Source organism: Oncorhynchus gorbuscha, unplaced genomic scaffold (assembly GCF_021184085.1).
Source record: "Oncorhynchus gorbuscha isolate QuinsamMale2020 ecotype Even-year unplaced genomic scaffold, OgorEven_v1.0 Un_scaffold_4719, whole genome shotgun sequence".
Taxonomy (NCBI): domain Eukaryota; kingdom Metazoa; phylum Chordata; class Actinopteri; order Salmoniformes; family Salmonidae; genus Oncorhynchus; species Oncorhynchus gorbuscha.
In genome coordinates, this window is record NW_025748680.1 from 4,651 (window position 1) to 31,928 (window position 27,278).

The 27,278-nt window shown below is 48.5% G+C and overlaps 1 protein-coding gene across 1 annotated transcript; it reads right to left on the reverse strand.

The window, feature by feature from the left end:
- Positions 1-928: 928 nt before the first annotated feature.
- LOC124028726 (plexin-A4-like) lies at positions 929-19,137 on the reverse strand (the record flags this gene model as incomplete). The annotated part of the gene is made up of 4 exons (XM_046340703.1): positions 929-1,043; positions 3,011-3,110; positions 12,918-13,071; positions 19,015-19,137. Coding segments are annotated over 4 exons (492 nt in total), but the record flags the coding sequence as incomplete, so codon positions are not given.
- Between the last annotated feature and the right edge of the window lie 8,141 nt (positions 19,138-27,278).

Consider the following 27,278-nt stretch of genomic DNA (forward strand, 5'->3'; position numbering starts at 1 on the left):
ACACACACACACACACACACACACACACACACACACACACACACACACACACACACACACACACACACACACACACACACACACACACACACACACACACACACACACACACACACACACACACACACACACACACACACAGACAGACAGACAGACAGACAGACAGACAGACAGACAGACAGACAGACAGACAGACAGACAGACAGACAGACAGACAGACAGACAGACAGACAGACAGACAGACAGACAGACAGACAGACAGACAGACAGACAGACAGACAGACAGACAGACAGACAGACAGACAGACAGACAGACAGACAGACAGACAGACAGACAGACAGACAGACAGACAGACAGACAGACAGACAGACAGACAGACAGACAGACAGACAGACAGACAGACAGACAGACAGACAGACAGACAGACAGACAGACAGACAGATGGTGCCAGGGACAGAATCCAGGTCTGTTGTGTAGCTCATCAAGCTACACAGTAAAGATGTCTAATTACAGTGAGTCCTGCTTCAAAGGGAAAAGGCCAGTGCCAATACTATTGATAATTCACATGAAATAAGCTGTCGTTGGGAATAGGGCTGGGAAAAGGAAATGTTTAATTTTTATTAGATTTGGTGGGTCTGTAATCATCTTGGATAAGCATAGAAAGCCTGAGCCAGATATATCAGATTAAGTATGGTACTGTAGCTGACTCCTTGCTTTATATGATGCAGGATATACAGTAAGTATGACCTATCATAAATACTGTATGTTTGCTGGTTTATAATGATATGATCACTCACAGACTGTATTATTAAAGATATTCACATGTGAACCAATGAGGACGCTACATCCTGAATCTCAATAGCCAATGAGACCATAATAATCATAATCAACTCATGTTTACACCTGACCCTTGACCTCTGAAATTACCTCTGGCTTCTTGACGCGTCCCTCCTGGAAGGAGCAGGTGCGTGGGTCGTGGGTGCAGTCATGTCTGTATTTACACCAGTGGCACTGGTAGGGGCTTCTCACACATGACAAACACCTGAGAGAGGAGAAGGAGAGATTAGAAGGAGAGAGGAGTAGAGGAGAGAGAGAGAGGGGAAGGAGAGAGGAGAAGGAGGAGGTGAGAGGAGGAGGAGAGGGGAGAAGAAGTAGGAGAGTGGAGAAGGAGAGAGGAGAGATGAGAAGGAGAGGGGAGTAGGGTAGAGGAGAGAGGAAAATGAGAGGCGAGAAAAGAAGGATGAGGAAAGAAGAGTAGGAGAGAGATAGGAGAAGAAATAGGGGAGATGAGAGAGGAGTTGGAGAGAGGGGAGATGAGAAGGAGAGAGGAGAGAGTAGGAGAGAGGAGTAGGAGAAGGAGAGAGGAGAGAGGAGAAAGGAATAGGAGAGAGGAGTAGGAGACAGGAGAGAGGAGAAGGAGAAAGGAGAAGAATAAGGAGAAAGGAGTAGGATAAAGGAGAGAGGAGAGAGAGTGAGGAACAGGAGAGAGGAGAGAGAGTGAGGAAGAGGAGAGAGGAGAGAGGAGAGAGAGTGAGGAAGAGGAGAGAGGAGAGAGAAGGAGGAAGAGGAGAGAGGAGAGAGAGTGAGGAAGAGGAGAGAGGAGAGAGAGTGAGGAAGAGGAGAGAGGAGAGAGAGTGAGGAAGAGGAGAGAAGAGAAGGAGGAAGATGAGAGAGGAGAGAGAGTGAGGAAGAGGAGAGAGGAGAGAGAGTGAGGAAGAGGAGAGAGGAGAGAGAAGGAGGAAGAGGAGAGAGGAGAGAGAGTGAGGAAGAGGAGAGAGGAGAGAGAGTGAGGAAGAGGAGAGAGGAGAGAGAAGGAGGAAGAGGAGAGAGGAGAGAGAGTGAGGAAGAGGAGAGAGGAGAGAGAGTGAGGAAGAGAGAGAGGAGAGAGAGTGAGGAAGAGGAGAGAGGAGAGAGAGTGAGGAAGAGGAGAGGAGAGAGAGTGAGGAAGAGGAGAAAGGAGAGAGAGTGAGGAAGAGGAGAGAGGAGAGAGAGTGAGGAAGAGGAGAGAGGAGAGAAGGAGGAACAGGAGAGAGGAGAGAGAGTGAGGAAGAGGAGAGAGGAGAGAGAGTGAGGAACAGGAGAGAGGAGAGAGAATGAGGAAGAGGAGAGAGGAGATAGAGTGAGGAACAGGAGAGAGGAGAGAGAGTGAGGAAGAGGAGAGAGGAGAGAGAGTGAGGAACAGGAGAGAGGAGAGAGAGTGAGGAAGAGGAGAGAGGAGAGAGAGTGAGGAAGAGGAGAGAGGAGAGAGAGTGAGGAAGAGGAGAGAGGAGAGAGAGTGAGGAAGAGGAGAGAGGAGAGAAGGAGGAACAGGAGAGAGGAGAGAGAGTGAGGAAGAGGAGAGAGGAGAGAGAGTGAGGAAGAGGAGAGAGGAGAGAGAGTGAGGAACAGGAGAGAGGAGAGAGAGTGAGGAAGAGGAGAGTGAGAGAGAGTGAGGAACAGGAGAGAGGAGAGAGAGTGAGGAAGAGGAGAGAGGAGAGAGAGTGAGGAAGAGGAGAGAGGAGAGAGAGTGAGGAAGAGGAGAGAGGAGAGAGAGTGAAGAACAGGAGAGTGGAGAGAGAGTGAGGAAGAGGAGAGTGGAGAGAGTGAGGAACAGGAGAGAGGAGAGAGAGTGAGGAAGAGGAGAGAGGAGAGAGAGTGAGGAAGAGGAGAGAGGAGAGAGAGTGAAGAACAGGAGAGTGGAGAGAGAGTGAAGAACAGGAGAGAGGAGAGAGAGTGAGGAAGAGGAGAGAGGAGAGAGAGTGAGGAACAGGAGAGAGGAGAGAGAGTGAGGAACAGGAGAGAGGAGAGAGAGTGAGGAAGAGGAGAGAGGAGAGAGAGTGAGGAACAGGAGAGAGGAGAGAGAGTGAAGAACAGGAGAGAGGAGAGAGACTATGGCATGACTTTAATATTCTTTAGTTATGGGTATCAAACATCAATGATATGTTACAGTTTATAATGACATTTTCAACACTTCCTTTTTAAAAAATGTAATAATTCTGACTGTAATTGAGACTAGACATGTAGACTTACGACTTGTGGACGCTGCAGTTGTAGAAGACAAAGCTGGTGTTGGCGAAGACCAGGCCTGTCTCCTTGGACTTGAGGTAGAGCTGAACTATCTGGTGATCAGCTGGAGGGAGGGAGGATACAGAGAAAAACACTATGAGCAGGGTTGGACCACACCAACATATTAGATTACCTGGGATGTGTTCACTAGCAAACAAACAGAACCAAACGGAACCAAGAATAAGCACATGGAACATAACGGGGAGAGACCTATCTGAATTAGTCTTGTTTTTGTTGTGAAATGTTTTCTGTTGCAAAAGTTTTTAACTGTTTGCAAAGGTGTGCACTAATGACTACACCCCAGAGCACCTCAACCAATGGGAGGTGTGTCTATATCTACTATATCAGAGATGTACTGACCAGTATATCTAATCTGAATTATATATCTATTATATCAGAGATCTACTGACTCTAGGATCTCTAGTCTGAATTATATATATACTATATCAGAGATATACTCACTCTAGGATCGCTAGTCTGAATTATATATCTACTATATCAGAGATGTACTGACCAGTATCTCTAATCCGAATTATATATCTACTATATGAGATATATACTGACTCTAGGATCTCTAGGTTAATGGAGGTGTCTACAGAGACAGTCTGTCTGCTCCTGTCCTTCTGTCTGGTTTCCTAATGAAGGACTGTGTGTTAATGGAGGGGTCTACAGAGACAGTCTGTCTGCTCCTGTCCTTCTGTCTGGTTTCCTAATGAAGGACTGTGTGTTAATGGAGGGGTCTACAGAGACAGTCTGTCTGCTCCTGTCCTTCTGTCTGGTTTCCTAATGAAGGACTGTGTGTTAATGGAGGGGTCTACAGAGACAGTCTGTCTGCTCCTGTCCTTCTGTCTGGTTTCCTAATGAAGGACTGTGTGTTAATGGAGGGGTCTACAGAGACAGTCTGTCTGCTCCTGTCCTTCTGTCTGGTTTTCTAATGAAGGACTGTGTGTTAATGGAGGTGTCTACAGAGACAGTCTGTCTGCTCCTGTCCTTCTGTCTGGTTTCCTAATGAAGGACTGACTCCATGTTTAATTCAACAGGCCGACATAGACATCTCCTCCTCCCCCAAAGACAGGAAGAGAAAATTGTCGTCTCCCTCCCTCTCTCTGTCACTCTTGTCTTCTTTTACCCTTCTTCGCTGCCTCTCTCTGTCGCTCCGGTCTTCGTCTCCGTTCCCTCTCTTCTCTCTGTCACTCACGCTCTCTCTCTTTCCCTCTTTCCCTTCGTGTTGCTCCTGTCTTCCTATCCCTCCTCTCTCTCTCTCTCTTGCTCGCTCTTTCTCTAACAAAAGGGGTGAATCGTTCATCAATCACGGTAAAGTGTGGCTGACAATGAATCTGTCCTAATTAGAGCACCTAAATGTTACCTTGATGCCTGCTAGGCTGCTATCACTAGCTCACTACCCCTCCCTGCACTAGGCTGCTATCACTAGCTCACTACCCCCTCCCTGCACTAGGCTGCTATCACTAGCTCACTACCCCCTCCCTGTCCTAGGCTGCTATCACTAGCTCACTACCCCTCCCTGCACTAGGCTGCTATCACTAGCTCACTACCCCCTCCCTGTCCTAGGCTGCTATCACTAGCTCACTACCCCTCCCTGCACTAGGCTGCTATCACTAGCTCACTACCCCCTCCCTGCACTAGGCTGCTATCACTAGCTCACTACCCCTCCCTGCACTAGGCTGCTATCACTAGCTCACTACCCTCCCTGCACTAGGCTGCTATCACTAGCTCACTACCCTCCCTGCACTAGGCTGCTATCACTAGCTCACTACCCCCTCCCTGCACTAGGCTGCTATCACTAGCTCACTACCCCCTCCCTGCACTAGGCTGCTATCACTAGCTCACTACCCCTCCCTGCACTAGGCTGCTATCACTAGCTCACTACCTCTCCCTGCACTAGGCTGCTATCACTAGCTCACTACCCCCTCCCTGCACTAGGCTGCTATCACTAGCTCACTACCCCTCCCTGCACTAGGCTGCTATCACTAGCTCACTACCCCCTCCCCTGCACTAGGCTGCTATCACTAGCTCACTACCCCCTCCCTGCACTAGGCTGCTATCACTAGCTCACTACCCTCCCTGCACTAGGCTGCTATCACTAGCTCACTACCCCCTCCCTGCACTAGGCTGCTATCACTAGCTCACTACCCCTCCCTGCACTAGGCTGCTATCACTAGCTCACTACCCCCTCCCTGCACTAGGCTGCTATCACTAGCTCACTACCCCTCCTGCACTAGGCTGCTATCACTAGCTCACTACCCCTCCCTGCACTAGGCTGCTATCACTAGCTCACTACCCCTCCCTGCACTAGGCTGCTATCACTAGCTCACTGCCCCCTCCCTGCACTAGGCTGCTATCACTAGCTCACTACCCCTCCCTGCACTAGGCTGCTATCACTAGCTCACTACCCCTCCCTGCACTAGGCTGCTATCACTAGCTCACTACCCCTCCCTGCACTAGGCTGCTATCACTAGCTCACTACCCCTCCTGCACTAGGCTGCTATCACTAGCTCACTGCCCCCTCCCTGCAGGGCCCCTCGGCCTCTCTCTCTCTGACACTGCCTGAACAAGATGGCTGCCTAATGAGGCACTCCATCCCTATCCATTAGTGTGGTGTTTCCTAAAGGACAAAATACACAGACGTGTGTGTGTGTGTGTGTGTGTGTGTGTGTGTGTGTGTGTGTGTGTGTGTGTGTGTGTGTGTGTGTGTGTGTGTGTGTGTGTGTGTGTGTGTGTGTGTGTGTGTGTGTGTGTGTGTGTGTGTGTGTGTGTGTGTGTGTGTGTGTGTGTGTGCGTGCGTGTGCGTGTGTGTGTGCGTGCGTGTGTAAGAGGTGGTGTGGTAATTAGTAACCTTGCCTGAAGACTTGTGTCAGCTCATCGACCTAACGCCTTTAGCTCAGCAGCCTAACACAGTCTTGCTCCATGCAGCCAAGTCAGGTTTAATCTCAGACAGTCACATACATGGTAACATGTTACTGCGGCATCAACAGCTTTTTGGGGCGGCAGGGTAGCTTAGGGATTAGAGCATTGAACTAGTAACCGGAAGGTTAGCGAATGTCTTTGAAATAGTTTTCTCTCCATCAGTCTTCATAGTGAATGAACAGGAGCTGGAGAGAAAGCTGCTGGCCTAATGTAAAGGTCGTACAAATCTGTCGTTCTGCCCCTGAACAGGCAGTTAACCCACTGTTCCTAGGCCATCATTGAAAATACAAATTTGTTCTTAACTGACTTGCCTAGTTAAATAAAGGTAAATAAATAAATTACATGATGTTCATTTGGCATAACACTGAATATGTCATGTTTGTCATTTATTGTCATGTCTTGTCCCTGTGCTCCCCATGCTATTCGTTTCCCTCTGCTGGTCTTGTTTGGTTCTATCCCTCTCTCTCCCCCTCCCTCTCTCACTCTCTCGCTCTCTCTTCTCTCTGTCGTTCCGTTCCTGCTCCCAGCTGTTCCTATTCCCCTAATCATCATTTAGTCTTCCCACACCTGTTCCCGATCCTTTCCCCTGATTAGAGTCCCTATTTATTCCTTTGTGATCCGTTCCTGTTCCGTCGGTTCCTTGTATTGTATTCACCATGCTGTGATTTGCGTTTCGCCCTGTCCTGTCGTGTTTTTGCCGTGATTGTGTATCACCCTGTCCTGTCGTGTTTTGTGCCTTCATCAGACGCTGCGTGTGAGCAGGTGTCTCAGTCGACTACGGCCTGCGCCTACCCGAGGCGACCTGCAGTCTGTGGCCGCTTCTCCAGTTGTTTTCCCCTCTACAAATCTAGAGGATTTCTGTTATTCCGTTTTGGACTTTAATAAACTCTGTTTCTGTTAAGTCGCGTTTGGGTCCTCTTTCACCTGCATGACAGAAGGAACCGACCAAGGAATGGACCCAGCGACTTCAGACGCTCGTTACACTGCCGTCGAGATCCAAGGAGCCATGCTCGGCAGACACGAGCAGGAATTGTCTGCTGCTCGCCAGGCCGTGGAAAACCTGGCTGCTCAGGTTTCCGACCTCTCTGGACAGTTCCAGAGTCTACGTCTCGTGCCACCTGTTACTTCCTGGCCTGCCGAGCCTCCAGAACCTAGGGTTAATAACCCACCTTGCTACTCCGGGCAGCCCACTGAGTGCCGCTCCTTTCTCACGCAGTGTGAGATTGTGTTCTCTCTCCAACCCAACACATACTCTAGAGAGAGCTCGGGTTGCTTACGTCATTTCACTCCTTACTGGCCGGGCTCGAGAATGGGGCACAGCTATCTGGGAGGCAAGGGCTGTTTGCTCTAACGATTTCCAGAACTTTAAAGAGGAGATGATTCGGGTTTTTGACCGTTCAGTTTTTGGTGGGGAGGCTTCTAGGGCCCTGGCTTCCTTATGCCAAGGTGAACGGTCCATAACGGATTATTCCATTGAGTTTCGCACTCTTGCTGCCTCTAGTGAGTGGAGCAGGCCGGCGCTGCTCGCTCGTTTTCTGGAGGGACTCACGCTGTGGTTAAGGATGAGATTCTCTCCCGGAGGTTCCTTCAGATGTGGACTCTTTGATTGCTCTCGCCATCCGCATAGAACGACGGGTAGATCTTCGTCACCGGGCTCGTGGAAGAGAGTTAGATAAGCCTACGCCCATGTTCGCCTTAGATGGTAGTCATCTTCCCAGTATCAGATTTGAGACACTACCTTTAACCCTCACAGTATCTGGTAACCACAGTGAGACTATTTCTTTTTTGATTTTCCGTTCACCGTTTACACCTGTTGTTTTGGGTCATCCCTGGCTAGTATGTCATAATCCTTCTATTAATTGGTCTAGTAATTCTATCCTATCCTGGAACGTTTCTTGTCATGTGAAGTGTTTAATGTCTGCCATCCCTCCCGTTTCTTCTGTCCCTACTTCTCAGGAGGAACCTGGCGATTTGACAGGAGTGCCGGAGGAATATCATGATCTGCGCACGGTCTTCAGTCGGTCCCGAGCCAACTCCCTTCCTCCTCACCGGTCGTATGATTGTAGTATTGATCTCCTTCCGGGGACCACTCCTCCTCGAGGTAGACTATACTCTCTGTCGGCTCCCGAACGTAAGGCTCTCGAGGATTATTTGTCTGTGTCTCTTGACGCCGGTACCATAGTGCCTTCTTCCTCTCCGGCCGGGGCGGGGTTCTTTTTGTTAAGAAGAAGGACGGTACTCTGCGCCCCTGCGTGGATTATCGAGGGCTGAATGACATAACGGTTAAGAATCGTTATCCGCTTCCCCTTATGTCATCAGCCTTCGAGATTCTGCAGGGAGCCAGGTGCTTTACTAAGTTGGACCTTCGTAACGCTTACCATCTCGTGCGCATCAGAGAGGGGGACGAGTGGAAAACGGCGTTTAATACTCCGTTAGGGCATTTTGAGTACCGGGTTCTGCCGTTCGGTCTCGCCAATGCGCCAGCTGTTTTCAGGCATTAGTTAATGATGTTCTGAGAGACATGCTGAACATTTTTGTTTTTGTCTATCTTGACGATATCCTGATTTTTTCTCCGTCACTCGAGATTCATGTTCAGCACGTTCGACGTGTTCTACAGCGCCTTTTAGAGAATTGTCTCTACGTAAAGGCTGAGAAGTGCTCTTTTCATGTCTCCTCCGTTACTTTTCTCGGTTCCGTTATTTCCGCTGAAGGCATTCAGATGGATTCCGCTAAGGTCCAAGCTGTCAGTGATTGGCCCGTTCCAAGGTCACGTGTCGAGTTGCAGCGCTTTTAGGTTTCGCTAATTTCTATCGGCGTTTCATTCGTAATTTCGGTCAAGTTGCTGCCCCTCTCACAGCTCTTACTTCTGTCAAGACGTGTTTTAAGTGGTCCGGTTCCGCCCAGGGAGCTTTTGATCTTCTAAAAGAACGTTTTACGTCCGCTCCTATCCTCGTTACTCCTGACGTCACTAGACAATTCATTGTCGAGGTTGGCCTTCAGAGGTAGGCGTGGGAGCCATTCTATCCCAGCGCTTCCAGTCTGACGATAAGGTTCATCCTTGCGCTTATTTTTCTCATCGCCTGTCGCCATCTGAGCGCAACTATGATGTGGGTAACCGTGAACTGCTCGCCATCCGCTTAGCCCTAGGCGAATGGCGACAGTGGTTGGAGGGGCGACCGTTCCTTTTGTCGTTTGGACAGACCATAAGAACCTTGAGTACATCCGTTCTGCCAAACGACTTAATGCCCGTCAAGCTCGTTGGGCGTTGTTTTTCGCTCGTTTCGAGTTTGTGATTTCTTACCGTCCGGGTAGCAAGAACACCAAGCCTGATGCCTTATCCCGTCTGTTTAGTTCTTCTGTGGCTTCTACTGATCCCGAGGGGATTCTTCCTTATGGGCGTGTTGTCGGGTTAACAGTCTGGGGAATTGAAAGACAGGTTAAGCAAGCACTCACGCACACTGCGTCGCCGCGCGCTTTGTCCTAGTAACCTCCTTTTCGTTCCTGTTTCCACTCGTCTGGCTGTTCTTCAGTGGGCTCACTCTGCCAAGTTAGCGGGTCATCCCGGTGTTCGAGGCACTCTTGCGTCTATTCGCCAGCGCTTTTGGTGGCCGACTCCAGGAGCGTGACACGCGCCGTTCGTGGCTGCTTGTTCGGACTGCGCGCAGACTAAGTCGGGTAACTCTCCTCCTGCCGGTCGTCTCAGACCGCTCCCCATTCCTTCTCGACCATGGTCTCACATTGCCTTAGACTTCATTACCGGTCTGCCTTTGTCTGCGGGGAAGACTGTGATTCTGACGGTTGTCGATAGGTTCTCTAAGGCGGCACATTTCATTCCCCTCGCTAAACTTCCTTCCGCTAAGGAGACGGCACAAATCATTATTGAGAATGTATTCAGAATTCATGGCCTCCCGTTAGACGCCGTTTCAGACAGAGGTCCGCAATTCACGTCACAGTTTTGGAGGGAGTTCTGTCGTTTGATTGGTGCGTCCGTCAGTCTCTCTTCCGGGTTTCATCCCCAGTCTAACGGTCAAGCAGAGAGGGCCAATCAGACGATTGGTCGCATACTACGCAGCCTTTCTTTCAGAAACCCTGCGTCTTGGGCAGAACAGCTCCCCTGGGCAGAATACGCTCACAATTCGCTTCCTTCGTCTGCTACCGGGTTATCTCCGTTTCAGAGTAGTCTGGGTTACCAGCCTCCTCTGTTCTCATCCCAGCTTGCCGAGTCCAGCGTTCCCTCCGCTCAGCGTTTGTCCAACGTTGTGAGCGCACCTGGAGGAGGGTGAGGTCTGCACTTTGCCGTTACAGGGCACAGACGGTGAGAGCCGCCAATAAACGCAGGATTAAGAGTCCAAGGTATTGTTGCGGCCAGAGAGTGTGGCTTTCCACTCGCAACCTTCCTCTTACGACAGCTTCTCGTAAGTTGACTCCGCGGTTCATTGGTCCGTTCCGTGTCTCCCAGGTCGTCAATCCTGTCGCTGTGCGACTGCTTCTTCCGCGACATCTTCGTCGCGTCCATCCTGTCTTCCATGTCTCCTGTGTTAAGCCCTTTCTTCACCCCCCGTTCGTCTTCCCTCCCCCCCTCCCGTCCTTGTCGAGCGCACCTATTTACAAGGTACATAAAATTATGGACATGCGTTCTCGGGGACGGGGTCACCAATACCTAGTGGATTGGGAGGTTACGGTCCTGAGGAGAGGAGTTGGGTTCCGTCTCAGGACGTGCTGGACCGTTCGCTCATCGATGATTTCCTCCGTTGCCGCCAGGATTCCTCCTCGAGTGCGCCAGGAGGCGCTCGGTGAGTGGGGGGTACTGTCATGTTTGTCATTTATTGTCATGTCTTGTCCCTGTGCTCCCCATGCTATTCGTTTCCCTCTGCTGGTCTTGTTTGGTTCTATCCCTCTCTCTCCCCCTCCCTCTCTCACTCTCTCGCTCTCTCTTCTCTCTGTCGTTCCGTTCCTGCTCCCAGCTGTTCCTATTCCCTAATCATCATTTAGTCTTCCCACACCTGTTCCCGATCCTTTCCCCTGATTAGAGTCCCTATTTATTCCTTTGTGATCCGTTCCTGTTCCGTCGGTTCCTTGTATTGTATTCACCATGCTGTGATTGCGTTTCGCCCTGTCCTGTCGTGTTTTTGCCGTGATTGTGTATCACCCTGTCCTGTCGTGTTTTGTGCCTTCATCAGACGCTGCGTGTGAGCAGGTGTCTCAGTCGACTACGGCCTGCGCCTACCCGAAGCGACCTGCAGTCTGTGGCCGCTTCTCCAGTTGTTTTCCCCTCTACAAATCTAGAGGATTTCTGTTATTCCGTTTTGGACTTTAATAAACTCTGTTTCTGTTAAGTCGCGTTTGGGTCCTCTTTCACCTGCATGACAGAATACATGTTCCTAATTCCCCTGAGTACCCTTTAGTCTATCAGTTATACATCTGTGCATAGGTTGTGTGTGTGTGTGTTTGTGTGTGTGTGTGTGTGTGTGTGTGTGTGCAACAGGATGTGTGTGTGTGTGTGTGTGTGTGTGTGTGTGTGTGTGTGTGTGTGTGTGTGTGTGTGTGTGTGTGTGTGTGTGTGTGTGTGTGTGTGTGTGTGTGTGTGTGTGTGTGTGTGTGTGTGTGTGTGTGTGTGTGTGTGTGTGTGTAATTGAGTCCGGGTTTGATGTGAAGGTGTAATAGCCCATGTACACTGTAAGTGTGTCCCCCTCTGTACTGTAAGCAGGGGTTTAGTGTGTGTTAGGCCTCAGTGGGTCCCTCAGCCCTGTAATTTCATGGTGGCCTGCTTGCCCCGCTCCCAATACTTATAGGTGTTATTATTCATGCAATGCTGTACACAATCCCACCGTTGGGCTCTCACCCACCCGAGGCCACTGCCAAAAAGTCAATCATCTGCTAATTTAGCTAGTGTATGGTTGTCCTGGATTGAGTCCCAAATGGCACCCTATTCCCTATGTAGTGCACTACTTTAGACCAGGATCTGGCCAAAAGCACTACATAGAGAAACGGGTGGCATTTGGGACGCAGCCTCAACATCAACAATAACAATGAAATTGTCCATGTGAATGGCCTTTCTCTCTCTTCTAAGTCCTTCCCACCTTTACATTAGGCCAGCAGCTTTCTCTCCAGCTCCTGTTCATTCACTATGAAGACTGATGGAGAGAACTATTTCAAAGACATTCGCTAAATGTGGTAAACAAATAAACATCTGCAGAGTATTTGTAGGAGGAACAATTATTTTCTCTTTAGCAGGATTAGCATTGTGCCAACGTGAACCAACGGCTAGCGTTAGCACTCCCTTACTACTTTTGAGGAGGCGTTAGCTTAGCCAACGTGAAGCAGCAGCTAGCGTTAGCACTCCTGCTTCTTTTGAGGCGCGGCAGCGTCTTCATTATCTCCACATGGAGACGTCTGGGTATTATGAAAGATTACCAGTCCTCCAGACAGCTGCCCAGATGTGTGCATTTTTTCAATTATACCTGGGTTAACCAACCACGTCGAGGAGGAGAGAAGCGAGGGATGAGAGAGGGACAAGAAAGCTTAGCTCGGAGAATGAATGCTGTCAAAAGCGTTTTTGGCAGCGGGATTCATTTAACCGCTCCTCCCCTTCACTTTGCCTTGAGAAATGAGTCCCGGAGAGGTGGAGTGATCTGCCCGCGCTCCAGGGCTGTTGAGGTCCCACATGTCTCTGTCAGCCTACCTCCTCGATGAGAGAGTAAATAAATAAACGCTCTATAATGACAGTTGATTGGGTGACTAAACACGTTCTAGGGCTGCTCCGAGGGTTCCGGCTACGATGGGTAAGAGGGAACGTAAGCTAGTTAGTGTTTTGGCTTCATCAGTAACACCTCCATAAGCGTCAATACACTCATGTAAACCACTTTCAAAAAAATAATTAAATAAAATACTCAAAACCGAGCTCTTTGATTGGTCTATAATCAGTCAGGTATCTTATGCTACAGACCTTTGTCTACGATAATGCGAGGCACCTCCTTCTCGGCAGGCGAGCTGCACCTGATGCGGTTCCCCTCCACCAGGCCGTCCATCTCAGCCAGGTCCTCAAAGGTACAGTTAACCCCTGCAGACAACTCTGGGACGTTATGGGCCTCCAGGATCAGCTGTGGAGAGAAGACAGAGGGGGGTTACGTATGGCATCAGGGGAGAAGAGCGGAGTAGAGGGAGGGGGTGGAACGGTCCTGTGTGGCTCAGTCAGTAGAGCATGGCGCTTTCAACGCCAAGGATGTAGGTTTGATTCCCACGGGGGATCAGTAGGAAAATATATGCACCAGAGATATATGTATCTCTGGATAAGGTGTCTGCTAAATGACTCAAATGGCGTGAGAATTGGGAGATATTCCATTAGTAGAATTGGGAGATATTCCATTAGTAGAATTGGGAGATATTCCATTAGTAGAATTGGGGAGATATTCCATTAGTAGAATTGGGAGATATTCCATTAGTAGAATTGGGAGATATTCCATTAGTAGAATTGAGAGATACAGCGATGGGATAGATGAATGTATAGTGTCATCTGATGGTGGAGGGATAGAGGAGGGAAAAGAGGACAGCTGGGGGTAAGGATCCCTGTAGACATATCATGCCGTGATAAAGCCACAACATTGAGGGTTCAGTGAGTAGCAGTTCACCCTACATCACATCACACATCAGTATAGGCTCTGGTGTCCCACATAGCACCTGATCCCTATGTAGAGCACTACTGTTGATCAGGTGGCCCATATGGCTTGGTTCAAAAGCAGTGCCCTATATAGGAAAAGGCTGACATTTGGGACTCACCCTATATTAGCATATCGCAACAGAAACATCAACATGACAGGATGTCTTCAGAGAGGCAGGAAGTCTTTCCTGTCCAGAGGACCATCTACGGCTCTCGCTGACTCACCCATCCATCAACTCATTCTGACATGAATACCTTTTCAATGGACATGAGAGAGAAGGAGAGAGAGAGTGAAGAGAGGGAGAGAGAGAAGAGAGAGAGAGAGAGTGAGTGAGAGGGAGAGAGAGTGAAGGAGAGGGAGAGAGAGTGAAGGAGAGGGAGAGAGAGTGAAGGAGAGGGAGAGAGTGAAGGAGAGGTAGAGAGAGTGAAGGAGAGGGAGAGAGAGAGTGAAAGAGAGAATGTGAAGGAGGGAGAGAGTGAAGGAGAGGGAGAAAGAGTGAAGGAGAGGGAGAGAGAGTGAAGAAGAGGGAGAGAGTGAAGGAGAGGGAGAGAGAGTGAAGAGAGGGAGAGAGTGAAGGAGAGGTAGAGAGAGTGAAGGAGAGGGAGAGAGAGAGTGAAAGAGAGAATGTGAAGGAGGGAGAGAGTGAAGGAGAGGGAGAAAGAGTGAAGGAGAGGGAGAGAGAGAAGAAGAGGAGAGAGAGTGAAGGAGAGGGAGAGAGAGTGAAGGAGAGGAGAGAGATAGAAACAAAAGACAAGAGAGAAAAGACAGCAGGACATGTTTGTTGAGCATCAGCTCTGTGTTTTACAAAGGCTGCTGGCGATTCTTTGACTGTTTGTCATCTGGTGAACAGTTGGAGGCCAATGCCCTCCTTGCTCTGTCCCCCTGGGCTACCCACCATGCCCTGCGGCAGGCCGTGCCAATTTCACATCCCACTTCTACGAGTACATGTCCCTGAGAGAAAGGGAGGGAGGGGGAAGGAGGGAGGGGAGGGGAGGAGCTAGGTGGAAAGGGAGAGGAGGAAGGTGAGAGGTAATTAGGTAGGGAGGGAGGGAATGAGGGAGGGAATGAGGAAGAGAAGGATGTAGATTCCTGTTGTTGATCGTGCTGAGTAAACTGCTCTCCTCTCTAAAGAGCAGAGGATGAGTGGGGGGGACTTGACAGACTTGACGAGTAGAAAAATAGTCCTTGAACAAGTGAGAAAGGGGAGAAAAATATGAATGGGGTCAAGACCAAAATATAAATATTGAGGTGGCGAATAGAGGGAGGCCTTGCATCCATTCTGCTGTTGGCCGCAGCACATTTATAATACGGCGCCAGAGAAGCTCCTGTACGGTGTGAGAAGGGCTGACCTGCACTGTTTTTATATTGCTGTTTAGTGTTTAATGAAAAGTCTGCGGCTGTCGCTGGGCACCGTACAGATACAGGAGCTTCCCTATTACTGTAGAGGAGCCACACGCAGCCAGGTCGGAGACACAGCCCTCGTCCACTTCATTTCTTTTTCCTTTTAAGGAGCAATGTGGGCGCAAGTTTTCTTCAATTACATTTGGAGCAGTGCGGCCCTAAACCGAGCCGCCCGGGCCTAAACATGGAGTAGGAAAATAAGCTGTGTTCCGTGTCAATCGAATCACACACACACGTGGAGAGAAATAGGTTCTCGCGTCTCTCCTTAATAATACACTGTGTCTCGCGTGGAGGCTATGATGTGATAGATCGTATTGGCTTGGGTTGCCATAGTGACATAAAGAGGAGGATGTTGATCTGGGGGTGGTTCATTTAGATGCATACTGTACATGCCTCCTTGATTTGTATGACATGTGGCAGATTATGTGATGCATTATACTGTAATAACACATGGTATGACACATCTTATGACTGTCATCCACTGAGAACAGAGTGTGAGATTCCATATGCCTTTGGAATACTATTACAATGTGTGAATACATCTATTGTCACACGCTGTGACATATTTGAATTCTCATTGTAGCGAGAGACAAGCAGCCTGGTGACAAGGCATTATCTTCTCGTCTCTGTCTGGAGACATGTGAATACAGACATACAGCAATATACTTATAATAACACTAACAGTGGAGTCCAGACCTCCTCTGTGAAGCTATTAGAATTGTATTTTATCTCAACAGGGAGCGATCTGGTCAGTTTACTAGCACCTGCTCTACGAAGTCTTTATAGGATGGCTGTTATATCTACAGACAACAGCTCCAGAGACACTTCAAAACAAACGCAAGAGGACAAGCTAATGGGCAAATAAAAGAAAAGCACATCAATGCTTTTGAGAGAAACTCCTCTGTAGAGGGGCTCCAGCTTATCTTTTTAAACTAATATTTAATAACTAAGGTCAAGGACCCTGCCTGCCGCCCAGTCTCACCAATCAATTGGATGGGAGATCTGTTGCGTAGAGAAAGGTTAAACACTCTCAGAACGCCAAGGCAGAGTGTGTGTGTGTGTGTGTGTGTGTGTGTGTGTGTGTGTGTGTGTGTGTGTGTGTGTGTGTGTGTGTGTGTGTGTGTGTGTGTGTGTGTGTGTGTGTGTGTGTGTGTGTGTTCACACACACTCGCTCTCCATGATTATTATTATTATTACACCCAGGAGCTGAATGTTCAGACAGTACCCTGAGAGTAGTATCTGTACATGACCCTTCCTGATTTACGTTTATATACTTGGCCAGCAAAGATTAAAAGCAATCTCATATCCCCATTACGTATCAAATGGGGTTGAAATGACACCGTAGATCGTTGGTATTCAAAGTTGGGGGGAACTGCAGTGGGGTCGTCAAAATAAAAATATATTTTTTGGGGTGTGGGGGGGTCTAAAATGAACAGCACAGATTATTGAAAAATTCAATTTGATTGAGGGAATGTATTTATTTGTTGTTTATTTGTAAAGACATGACAATTGAAATTGAATTGAAGTTACTTGTGGGTGTAAAAATCTAATTGAAGGTTGTGTCATTATTTTGTGGGTGCGGTCATGATAAATTATCACAAAAATAATGGGGTCCCCAGAAATTCCAACGGATAAAATGGGGTCCCAGCTGAAAAGTCTGAATACCACATAGATGGACAGGTGGATTCAGTGTGTTGCATTAACTGGTGTACTGATCTACAGTCTAGTTCTACAGGACACACCAAGCATTAACTGGGTGTACTGATCTACAGTCTAGTTCTACAGGACACACCAAGCATTAACTGGTGTACTGATCTACAGTCTAGTTCTACAGGACACACCAAGCATTAACTGGTGTACTGATCTACAGTCTAGTTCTACAGGACACACCAATCATTAACTGGTGTACTGATCTACAGTCTAGTCCTACAGGACACACCAAGCATTAACTGGTGTACTGATCTACAGTCTAGTCCTACAGGACACACCAAGCATTAACTGGTGTACTGATCTACAGTCTAGTCCTACAGGACACACATATCCAGCCAATCACATGAAAATGGAATTTAGTTCCAAGCATGAACATAGCTAAAGAGACCTGGTGGACATTATTCTGTCGTCACCTCTATCCATAAAAAAACACCAGTCCACTTCTTATTCACCATAAACCGTTGGTGGTGTGATTCTACAGAGAGGTGTGGCTAGTGTCCTGGGAGTGTTTGTGTACAGTAATCTCATTGGGGCCTGGTGGGTGGTGCCAGGATTACACAGGGAGAAAGAGGAAAGGCTGCGGCCTGCTTTGATGGGTTTACTGACACGACACAACACAGGTGGAGAGAGGAGAGAGTACACACACACGCACAGTGTCCCTCAAAGGAGCTGCCCAGATCAGCAAGACTCATACAGTCATACAGTGACCTTAGACAGCAGAGGTGTTAAAACATCAGACTGACCAGTAGATACCTCTAGCGTGGAGGGAGAGGTGTTAAGGCAGCAGACTGACCAGTAGACACCTCTAGTGTGGAGGGAGAGGTCTTAAGACAGCAGACTGACCAGTAGACACCTCTAGCGTGGAGGGAGAGGTGATAAGGCAGCAGACTGACCAGTAGACACCTCTAGCGTGGAGGGAGAGGTGATAAGGCAGCAGACTGACCAGTAGACACCTCTAGTGTGGAGGGAGAGGTGTTAAGACAGCAGACTGACCAGTAGACACCTCTAGTGTGGAGGGAGAGGTGATAAGACAGCAGACTGACCAGTAGATACCTCTAGCGTGGAGGGAGAGGTGATAAGACAGCAGACTGACCAGTAGATACCTCTAGTGTGGAGGGAGAGGTCTTAAGACAGCAGACTGACCAGTAGACACCTCTAGCGTGGAGGGAGAGGTCTTAAGACAGCAGACTGACCAGTAGATACCTCTAGCGTGGAGGGAGAGGTCTTAAGACAGCAGACTGACCAGTAGACACCTCTAGCGTGGAGGGAGAGGTCTTAAGACAGCAGACTGACCAGTAGACACCTCTAGCGTGGAGGGAGAGGTCTTAAGACAGCAGACTGACCAGTAGATACCTCTAGCGTGGAGGGAGAGGTGTTAAGACAGCAGACTGACCAGTAGACACCTCTAGTGTGGAGGGAGAGTGTTAAGACAGCAGACTGACCAGTAGATACCTCTTCCATTCTGTTCCAGTGAAGCGAGACCAGGATCGTTCGTATGAGGCCAGGTTTTTAGTGCCAGCAAAACAGCAGTGATTCCATGAACAATATCAGAGCAGCAGCTACACAGCGTCTATATAACCCCCAGTATCACTGATCATTACGCAGAAGTCTGTGGAAGCATGAAAGCCAACGATAATAACGTGTTGTCTAGATAGACAGAGACAGAACACAGCTGCAATATACAGATGATTAAATTATGGTTAGGTGGCATGAGGTAATGCTAGGGGAAACCCTGTCCTTGATGGACAGATCTGTAAGGACCTGTGACATGTGAGGGGATAATTACGTTATGGCCATTGGCTAAAGATGATTCCCCAGGCTTAACCGTGTTAGTGAGGCACAACATCAATACCTTCAACTATGACATGGTTCATTGGACCACTAAAATGGTTGGGCGTCTCCTGTTTTTTTCCTAATCTGATTTTTCCGATGTGACTGCTCATTCAGTCATCGGATGCAATACCAGATGATGGTATATTGTATACTGATATGGTTTCTGGTCGCCATAGTAACTGTAAGCCTACTAAAATGCAATAATATCGGTCATTGTGCCAGACACTTCTTTTCATTTTAGACTGGTCAGGTTCAGTGGGGCACGAAATGAGAGAAAACATTTCCAAACGGAGGAGCGCTATCTGAAGATGTCCAATAAGAATGCCAATATTACATTTTTTCCGTCTCAAAAGGTTTTCTGTTTTCGTGCCTAGTGGACAGGACCCAGGAGGAAGCAGTGTTTTGAACACACTTTGACCGTGCGAAGTGGTCACCACTCACCGTGACGCTGAACTGGGACACGGAGATGTTGCTGGGGTGGACGCTGAGGCGGACGCACTGCTTGATGTCCCAGGCGACCTCCGGGGCTCGGCCGAGCGCTCGCAGTTCTCCTTCCTGGTGCACCTGTGGGAACACAAAGTAACAGAGGGGGAGGTTATTCCCGTAACACCCGTCACAGCCTTCAGTCAACCCCATTGGAGCCTCGTTCACATGGCTTGTCCCACCTGCTGAGCGCCTGGGAAACCAGAAGAATGTTAGTTACCTGTGTGAAAGAAGTGGAAATACCTGGGGTGATATTAATATGGAGACATTCATCATATTTCTACCAGAGCTTTATCCACGGATACTGGCCATTCACTGTGACTGGACAACCTAAAACAATGGCCGCCTCTATTTGTGGGAAGTGGAGCTGCTCTGTTGGGAGAAGGGGACAGGCTCTGTCTTTGTGAGGCCATCTTAATGAGGGCCATTCATGGGCAGTGCCAAGTGCAGGTGGGGGCGGATGGATTACCCCCTCTAATCCAGGGCCAGGTGGTCTAATCCATTCCCATTATATTATGTGGGTTGGTAAACAGACCTAAATCCTCTTTCTCTCTGCTTTTGTCCCTGGGAGAATTGTGTGTATCTGTTGACAGTGAGCTGCTGCTGCTGGTTTACATTCCCAAAGCCACACCATTACTAAGAACATCTAAAACGGCTGTATTATTTCAGCAGCATGTATAGGGAACTCCTCTAACTCCCATGAGACAGTCACATAGATATTCACACAGAGAGGCTGGGAACATTGGCAAACCTGGGCAAAGAGTACAGACACCTGGGTAAAGTAGAAAGTAAAGAAAGTATGGATATACTCTCACTAAACTTTATATCAACTACCAAAAGACCATTGTACTGTATCTACCACTCTCCGCTGCACGACGCTCCACTATAACCCTAACCTCCTCCATTAAATCCCGTAAACCTACTCAGTTTAATCTCGTTGATTTAAACAAAGTTCTCAAGCAATTAACAGCAAATCCCACAGAGAGCCAAAGTCCACAGAGAATGATAGAAGGACTTCTGGGAGGCTGATGGTGACGGCTGAGATACAGCAATACCTTCCGCAGTAGAAGCTTTTCATAGGGGGATGAGATGTGTCTGCATTGTGAAGTTTTAAGCGACCTAGCGTGGAGAAAAGAAGACGGCAGACAGAATGGAAGAAGAAGAAGTAATCTGCTTCGGAGTGAAAGAAAGAGAGAGAAGAGAGAACAGAAGAGAGGAGATTTAGGGAAGGCAACAATCATTCAGAGGCTTTTCAATAGTCTTTTTCTCAGCTCCTCCGCTAAGCAGGTCTGAGAAGGATTTAACCAGAGAGCTTCCTTTGTATTCTGCATCAGGCCGCCTGTTCCCCATTGTACTGCTGATTTAATAAACCCCACAGTACACAAAACCCCAGAGAGAATACAGTTATACACTCCCTCCACACACACCTGAGTGCCTGTACCTGCATGGGTGTGGTATGTATTTGATTCAGTACTGATGTGTTTGGAGTGGGTGTGTTGGCTACGGGTTGGTTCTCGCCACCAGTGTCCACGTCTGTCTATGCGTGAGCGTGTTCGTTAGTTACACCAAATGATGCAGGAGAAGAAGATGAGTGAGACAGAGAGGTAAATAAGGGTACCGTGCAGAGCGATGTAGGGGAGAACCAATCCTGTTGCCTGGTGGCTCAGAGAACTTCTTCAGGAGAGTAATCTCTAACTCACCTGCCAGAAGCCTTTTCTAAAACATCACACGATGTCCAAATCTAACAACTTCTTTCTCTTCCTTCTCCTTCTTTCCTTCAGTTTGTGATTAGAGGGAACCTGAATGAATAATGTGATACACTTCGAAACCACCCGGTAATGGTACGGTCCGACCACAGAGGGCACTTTGGCTAGCGGTGCAGTCACAATCAATAGAGGGGGTTCTCAGGGTTGCCATTTTAGGGTCTGAAAGCTATGGGTAGCATGTGTCTGTGAAATCTGACATGGATCTCTTTGACACTTGTGGGATAGTGCACTTAATTTAATAGGGCACTGCTTTTAGGAGTCATAACCAAGGGCGCTCGTAATGCCCTGAGGGCGTTTCATGACATCATTTCTGGGGACTTGCAGGCCGTCTGTAAATGGCAGGGCCAGTAGATACGCTGACAGTGGCAGGACAGACTGTAGAGATCGACTTTGATGTCTTCACAATGACATGTTCATAACTCTGCCTGAAAACACAGAAACATTTGTCAATGTGCTGGAGAGAGAGAGAGGGAGAGGGAGGAGAGAGAGAGGGAGAGAGAGAGAGAGAGACAGAGAGAGAGAGAGAGAGGGAGAGAGAGAGAGGAGAGAGGGGAGAGAGAGAGACAGAGAGAGACAGAGACAGAGAGAGTGAGATACAGAGAAAGACAGAGAGAGTGAGCTACAGAGACAGAGAGAGTGAGATACAGAGAGACAGAGAGAGAGAGAGAGAGAGAGACAGAGAGAGTGAGATACAGAGAGAGAGAGAGAGAGAGAGAGAGACAGATTCACTTTGTATGTTGTCTACCTCACTTGCTTTGGCAATGTTAACACATGTTTCCCATGCCAATAAAGCCCTTGAATTGAATTGAATTGACAGAGAGAGTGAGTGAGATACAGAGAGAAAGAGAGAGAGAGACAGAGATAATTGAGGATGTTTATTGTATGTTCTTTGAGTACTTGTGTTGAGCATGCATTGTTGAGTGTATCTTTATGCAAGTTTGTTTTTGTGTTGTACCAAGATGTGGACATGATTAGGCTTCTGATAAATATGGTGATGCCATTTGATGAGTGATCCTCGGAGCACCTGACAGGTTGGGCTCATTAATACATTATCATTAGTGAAGTAAATCAGTCCATTAGAAGAGCTGGGTGGGAATTTGTTTTTCTCGTATATTCACTGCATATGCAGGTTGTAGGGAATTCAATTGCCACATAAAAAATAATACAATTTGGCCCTTTGACTCTATGGCTGCGATTACACCGATGCTTAATTCTGATCTGTTGCCCACTCATTTTGCAAAAGATCTGATCTGATTGTGGGGCTATACTGAGACTGGAAACGGATTTCTCTGACTATAGGGTACAGCTATCCATGATGACTTTAGGGGTACAGCTATCCATGATGACTTTAGGGGTTCAGCTTTCCATGATGACTTTAGGGTACAGCTATCCATGATGACTTTAGGGTACAGCTATCCATGACTGACTTTAGGGTACAGCTATCCATGATGACTTTAGGGTACAGCTATCCATGATGACTTTAGGGTACAGCTATCCATGATGACTTTAGGGTACAGCTATCCATGATGACTTTAGGGTACAGCTATCCATGATGACTTTAGGGTACAGCTATCCATGATGACTTTAGGGTACAGCTATCCATGATGGTCTGTGTGACTCTGTATTGACGGTCACTTGCTCATCTCTGAATTCAGTCTCTCCCTCTTTCCCTCCTCCCTCGCTCTCCCCCTACATCCGTCCCCTCTTTCTTGCATTTCTCTGCGCCACTGCCCAGGCGTTGGCAGCCGTACAGACGTAGCCAGTGAGCGGTAGTGGCGGTTAGTGGAGAGCTCTAATCAGAGGTTAGTGGGAGATAACAGCGCCAATATGCTCTGTATGAGGGAGGCAGATTGCAGGCCTAGACTCTCCATAGCTTCTCTCTGTGTTGTCGTACCTAAGCTACAGTTGATACGTCTGTTTTTACCAAACTATATATCCTTGAAAAACACCAACTGTGTCAGTAATAGCAGTAAAACCACTTTTGTTTTAGGGAATATAAATGATAAGTTGTCATGGGCGGCAGCGTAGCCTAGTGGTTAGAGCGTTGGACTAGTAACCGGAAGGTTGTGGGTTCAAAGCTGACAAGGTACAAATCTGTCGTTCTGCCCCTGAACAGGCAGTTAACCTACTGTTCCCAGGCCATCATTGAAAATAAGAATATGTTCTTAACTGACTTGCCTGGTTAAAAAAACAAAAAACAACTATACTATAAAGATACTATACAACATTACTGTCTGTACTCTAACATTGTAGTAGATTGTACACTGTACCATCAGTGGGATTTTTGGTTTCATAAACTGGGTGGTTCGTGCCCTGAATGCTGATTGGCTGACAGCTGTGGTATATCAGACCGTATACCACAGGTATGACAAAACTTGTATTTTTACTGCTCTAATTATGTTGGTAACCAGTTTATAATAGCAATGAGGCACCTTGGGGGTTTGTTGTATATGGCCAACATACCATAACTAAGGGCTGTATCCAGGCATAAGAACAGCCCTTAGCCGTGGTATATTGGCTATATACCACACCCCCTCAGGCCTTATGGCTTAATTAACGTATATTGTCATCATAGGGTCTTGTGAAACAACAGTTCAGGCTGAGAGCTGTGAGAGTCTTCAGCCTGCTCACATCGCACGGCCACTCCCAGATCTATTAGAAGTCTGGCAGCGTCTAGAGAGCTGAATCTATCCAAACGGATATCCTCCCTCAGACAGTTAAACATCAAACATCTATTTCAACTTGAATAAACAGTAGTGTTATTAAATGCTGGTGGAGACACGTTTAGAGAGAGCCCCATGAATGGATTAGATTGGTGGCTGAATGGAACTAATCTTCACTCTTGTTTCCTGAAGCCTTTGATAATGTGACTCAATTAGAAGAATGAGGAGGATTTGCCAGCCTTTCCAACAAGATTATGACCCTTTCATGTCCCTAGTAAACACACAGACAAATATAGCTTTAATGCTAGCCTACTATTCATAACAGAAAGTCAATCACAATGTAGTATGATTCTCTACTCCACAGTACTCTACAGTAGTCTAATCTACAGTGTTCTACAGTACTCTACTCTTCAGTACTCTACAGTAGTCTAATCTACAGTGTTCTACAGTACTCTACTCCACAGTACTCTACAGTAGTCTAATCTACAGTGTTCTACAGTACTCTACTCTTCAGTACTCTACAGTAGTCTAATCTACAGTGTTCTACAGTACTCTACTCTTCAGTACTCTGCAGTAGTCTAATCTACAGTGTTCTACAGTACTCTACTCCACAGTACTCTACAGTAGTCTAATCTACAGTGTTCCCAGTACTCTACTCTTCAGTACTCTACAGTAGTCTAATCTACAGTGTTCTACAGTACTCTACTCCACAGTACTCTACAGTAGTCTAATCTACAGTGTTCTACAGTACTCTACTCTTCAGTACTCTACAGTAGTCTAATCTACAGTGTTCTACAGTACTCTACTCTTCAGTACTCTACAGTAGTCTAATCTACAGTGTTCTACAGTACTCTACTCCACAGTACTCTACAGTAGTCTAATCTACAGTGTTCTACAGTACTACTCTTCAGTACTCTACAGTAGTCTAATCTACAGTGTTCTACAGTACTCTACTCCACAGTACTCTACAGTAGTCTAATACAGTGTTCTACAGTACTCTACTCTTCAGTACTCTACAGTAGTCTAATCTACAGTGTTCTACAGTACTCTACTCTTCAGTACTCTACAGTAGTCTAATCTACAGTGTTCTACAGTACTCTACTCCACAGTACTCTACAGTAGTCTAATCTACAGTGTTCTACAGTACTCTACTCTTCAGTACTCTACAGTAGTCTAATCTACAGTGTTCTACAGTACTCTACTCCACAGTACTCTACAGTAGTCTAATCTACAGTGTTCTACAGTACTCTACTCTTCAGTACTCTACAGTACTGTATGCGACAGTAATCTACAGTGTTCTACAGTACTCTACTCTACAGTACTCTACAGTGTTCTACAGTACTCTACTCTAAGGTACTTTACAGTACTATACAGTACTCTACTCTACAGTACTATACAGTACTCTACTCTAGGGTTGGGGGTTAAGGTGAGAGTGAGGTGAGGGGGTGAGGAGGGTTGAGGGGTAAGGTGAGGTGAGTGGGGGTGAGGGAGGTTTGGGGTGAGGGAGGTTTGGGGGTGAGGAGGGTTGAGGGTAAGGTGAGGTGAGGGGGTGAGGAGGTTTTGGGGGTGAGGAGGGGTTGAGGGGTAAGGTGAGGTGAGTGGGGTGGGAGGAGGGTTGAGTGGTAAGGTGAGGTGAGGGGGGTGAGGAGGGTTGGGGGTAAGGTGAGGTGAGTGGGGTGAGGAGGTTTGGGGTGAGGAGGGTTGGGGGTGAGGAGGTTTGGGGGTGAGGAGGGTTGAGGGGTAAGGAGGTGAGTGGGGGGAGGAGGTTTGGGGGTGAGGGTGAGGTGAGTGGGGTGAGGAGGTTTGGGGGTAAGGTGAGGTGAGTGGGGTGAGTAGGGTTGGAGGGGTAAAGTGAGGTGAGTGGGGTGAGGAGGTTTGGGGGTAAGGTGAGGTGAGTGGGGTGAGGAGGGTTGAGGGGTAAAGTGAGGTGAGTGGGGTGAGGAGGTTTGGGGGGTGAGGTGCAGATGTAGCAGGCTGTGGTGACAGACTTTAGGTCTAATGCATATTTAATGCAGGGAGGAACAGAAAGGTCATGGAGAGGGAAATGAAACCTATTAACTTTCCAGAGGCTGGCTGAGACACGGTGCTACATCAGCAACGGCACAAGCACACTTCAATATGCACTCTACATCTGAGGGAGGTTAGAGGTTGAACAGTCCTCCATCTTTCTATTTGACTGTTGACTGTTCAGGAGTTGACTGTTGTGAGTCCAGGAGAATACTACTACTCTCCAAATTAGGCATTTCTACCCAGACTCTTCCCCCTGACTAGGGCCTCTCTAATCCCCTTCCCCCTGACTAGGGCCCCTTCCCCCTGACTAGGGCCTCTCTAACCCCCTAGCACCTTCCCCCTGACTAGGGCCTCTCTAACCCCCTTCCCCCTGACTAGAGCCTCTCTAACCCCCTAGCCCCTTCCCCTGACTAGGGCCCCTTCCCCCTTACTAGGGCCTCTCTAACCCCCTAGCACCTTCCCCCTGACTAGGGCCCCTCTAACCCCTTTCCCCTGACTAGAGCCTCTCTAACCCCCTAGCCCCTGACTAGTTCCCCTTCCCCCTGACTAGGGCCTCTCTAACCCCTTCCCCTGACTATGGCCTCTCTAACCCCCTTCCCCCTGATTATGGCCTCTCTAACCCCTTCCCCTGACTATGGCCTCTAACCCCCTTCCCCCTGACTATGGCCCCTTCCCCCTGACTAGGGCCTCTCTAACCCCCTAGTCCCTGACTAGGGCCCCTTCCCCTGACTATGGCCTCTCTAACCCCCTAGCCGCTGACTAGGGCCCCTTCCCCCCTGACTAGGGCCTCTCTAACCCCCTTTCCCCTGACTAGGGCCTCTCTAACCCCCTAGTCCCTGACTAGGGCCCCTTCCCCTGACTAGGGCCTCTCTAAACCCCTTCCTCCTGACTAGGGCCTCTCTAACCCCTAGTCCCTGACTAAGGCCCCTTCCCCTGACTAGAGCCTCTCTAACCCCCTAGCCCCTGACTAGTTCCCCTTCCCCCTGACTAGGCCTCTCTAACCCCCTTCCCCCTGACTAGGGCCTCTCTAATCCCCTTCCCCCTGACTAGGGCCTCTCAACCCCCTTCCCCTGACTAGGGCCTCTCTAACACCCTAGTCCCTGACTAGGGCCCCTTCCCCCTGACTAGAGCCTCTCTAACCCCCTAGCCCCTGACTGCTTCCCCTTCCCCTGACTAGGGCTCTCTAACCCCCTTCCCCTGACTAGGGCCTCTCTAACCCCCTTCCCCCTGACTAGGGCCTCTCTAACCCCTTCCCCTGACTATGGCCCCTTCCCCCTGACTAGAGCCTCTCTAACCCCTAGCCCCTGACTAGTTCCCCTTCCCCCTGACTAGGGCCTCTCTAACCCCCTTCCCCCTGACTAGGGCCTCTCTAACCCCCTAGCCCCTGACTAGTTCCCCTTCCCCTGACTAGGAGCCCTCTCTAACCCCCTTCCCCCTGACTAGGGCCTCTCTAACCCCCTTCCCCCTGACTATGGCCCCTTCCCCTGACTAGGGCCTCTCGAACCCCCTAGCCTCTTCCCCTCTGGCATCATTAAGACCGAGTAGAGAGCAGGGAGTCCCAGTCCCAGGGTGGTGGGGTCATTACCTGAATCAGTGGCTGTGACCCCATAACCCCCGGTGTAGAGGCAGATCCCTGTGACTGAGCTGCTGGCCCAGGGCCAAGACCCCCGCACTGTGCCCCTACAGCCCCACCAAGTGGAAAATTAGTGTGTGTGTGTGTGTGTGTGTGTGTATATATATATATATATATTTATAAAATGTGCCGCAGTGAACTACTCCTGGT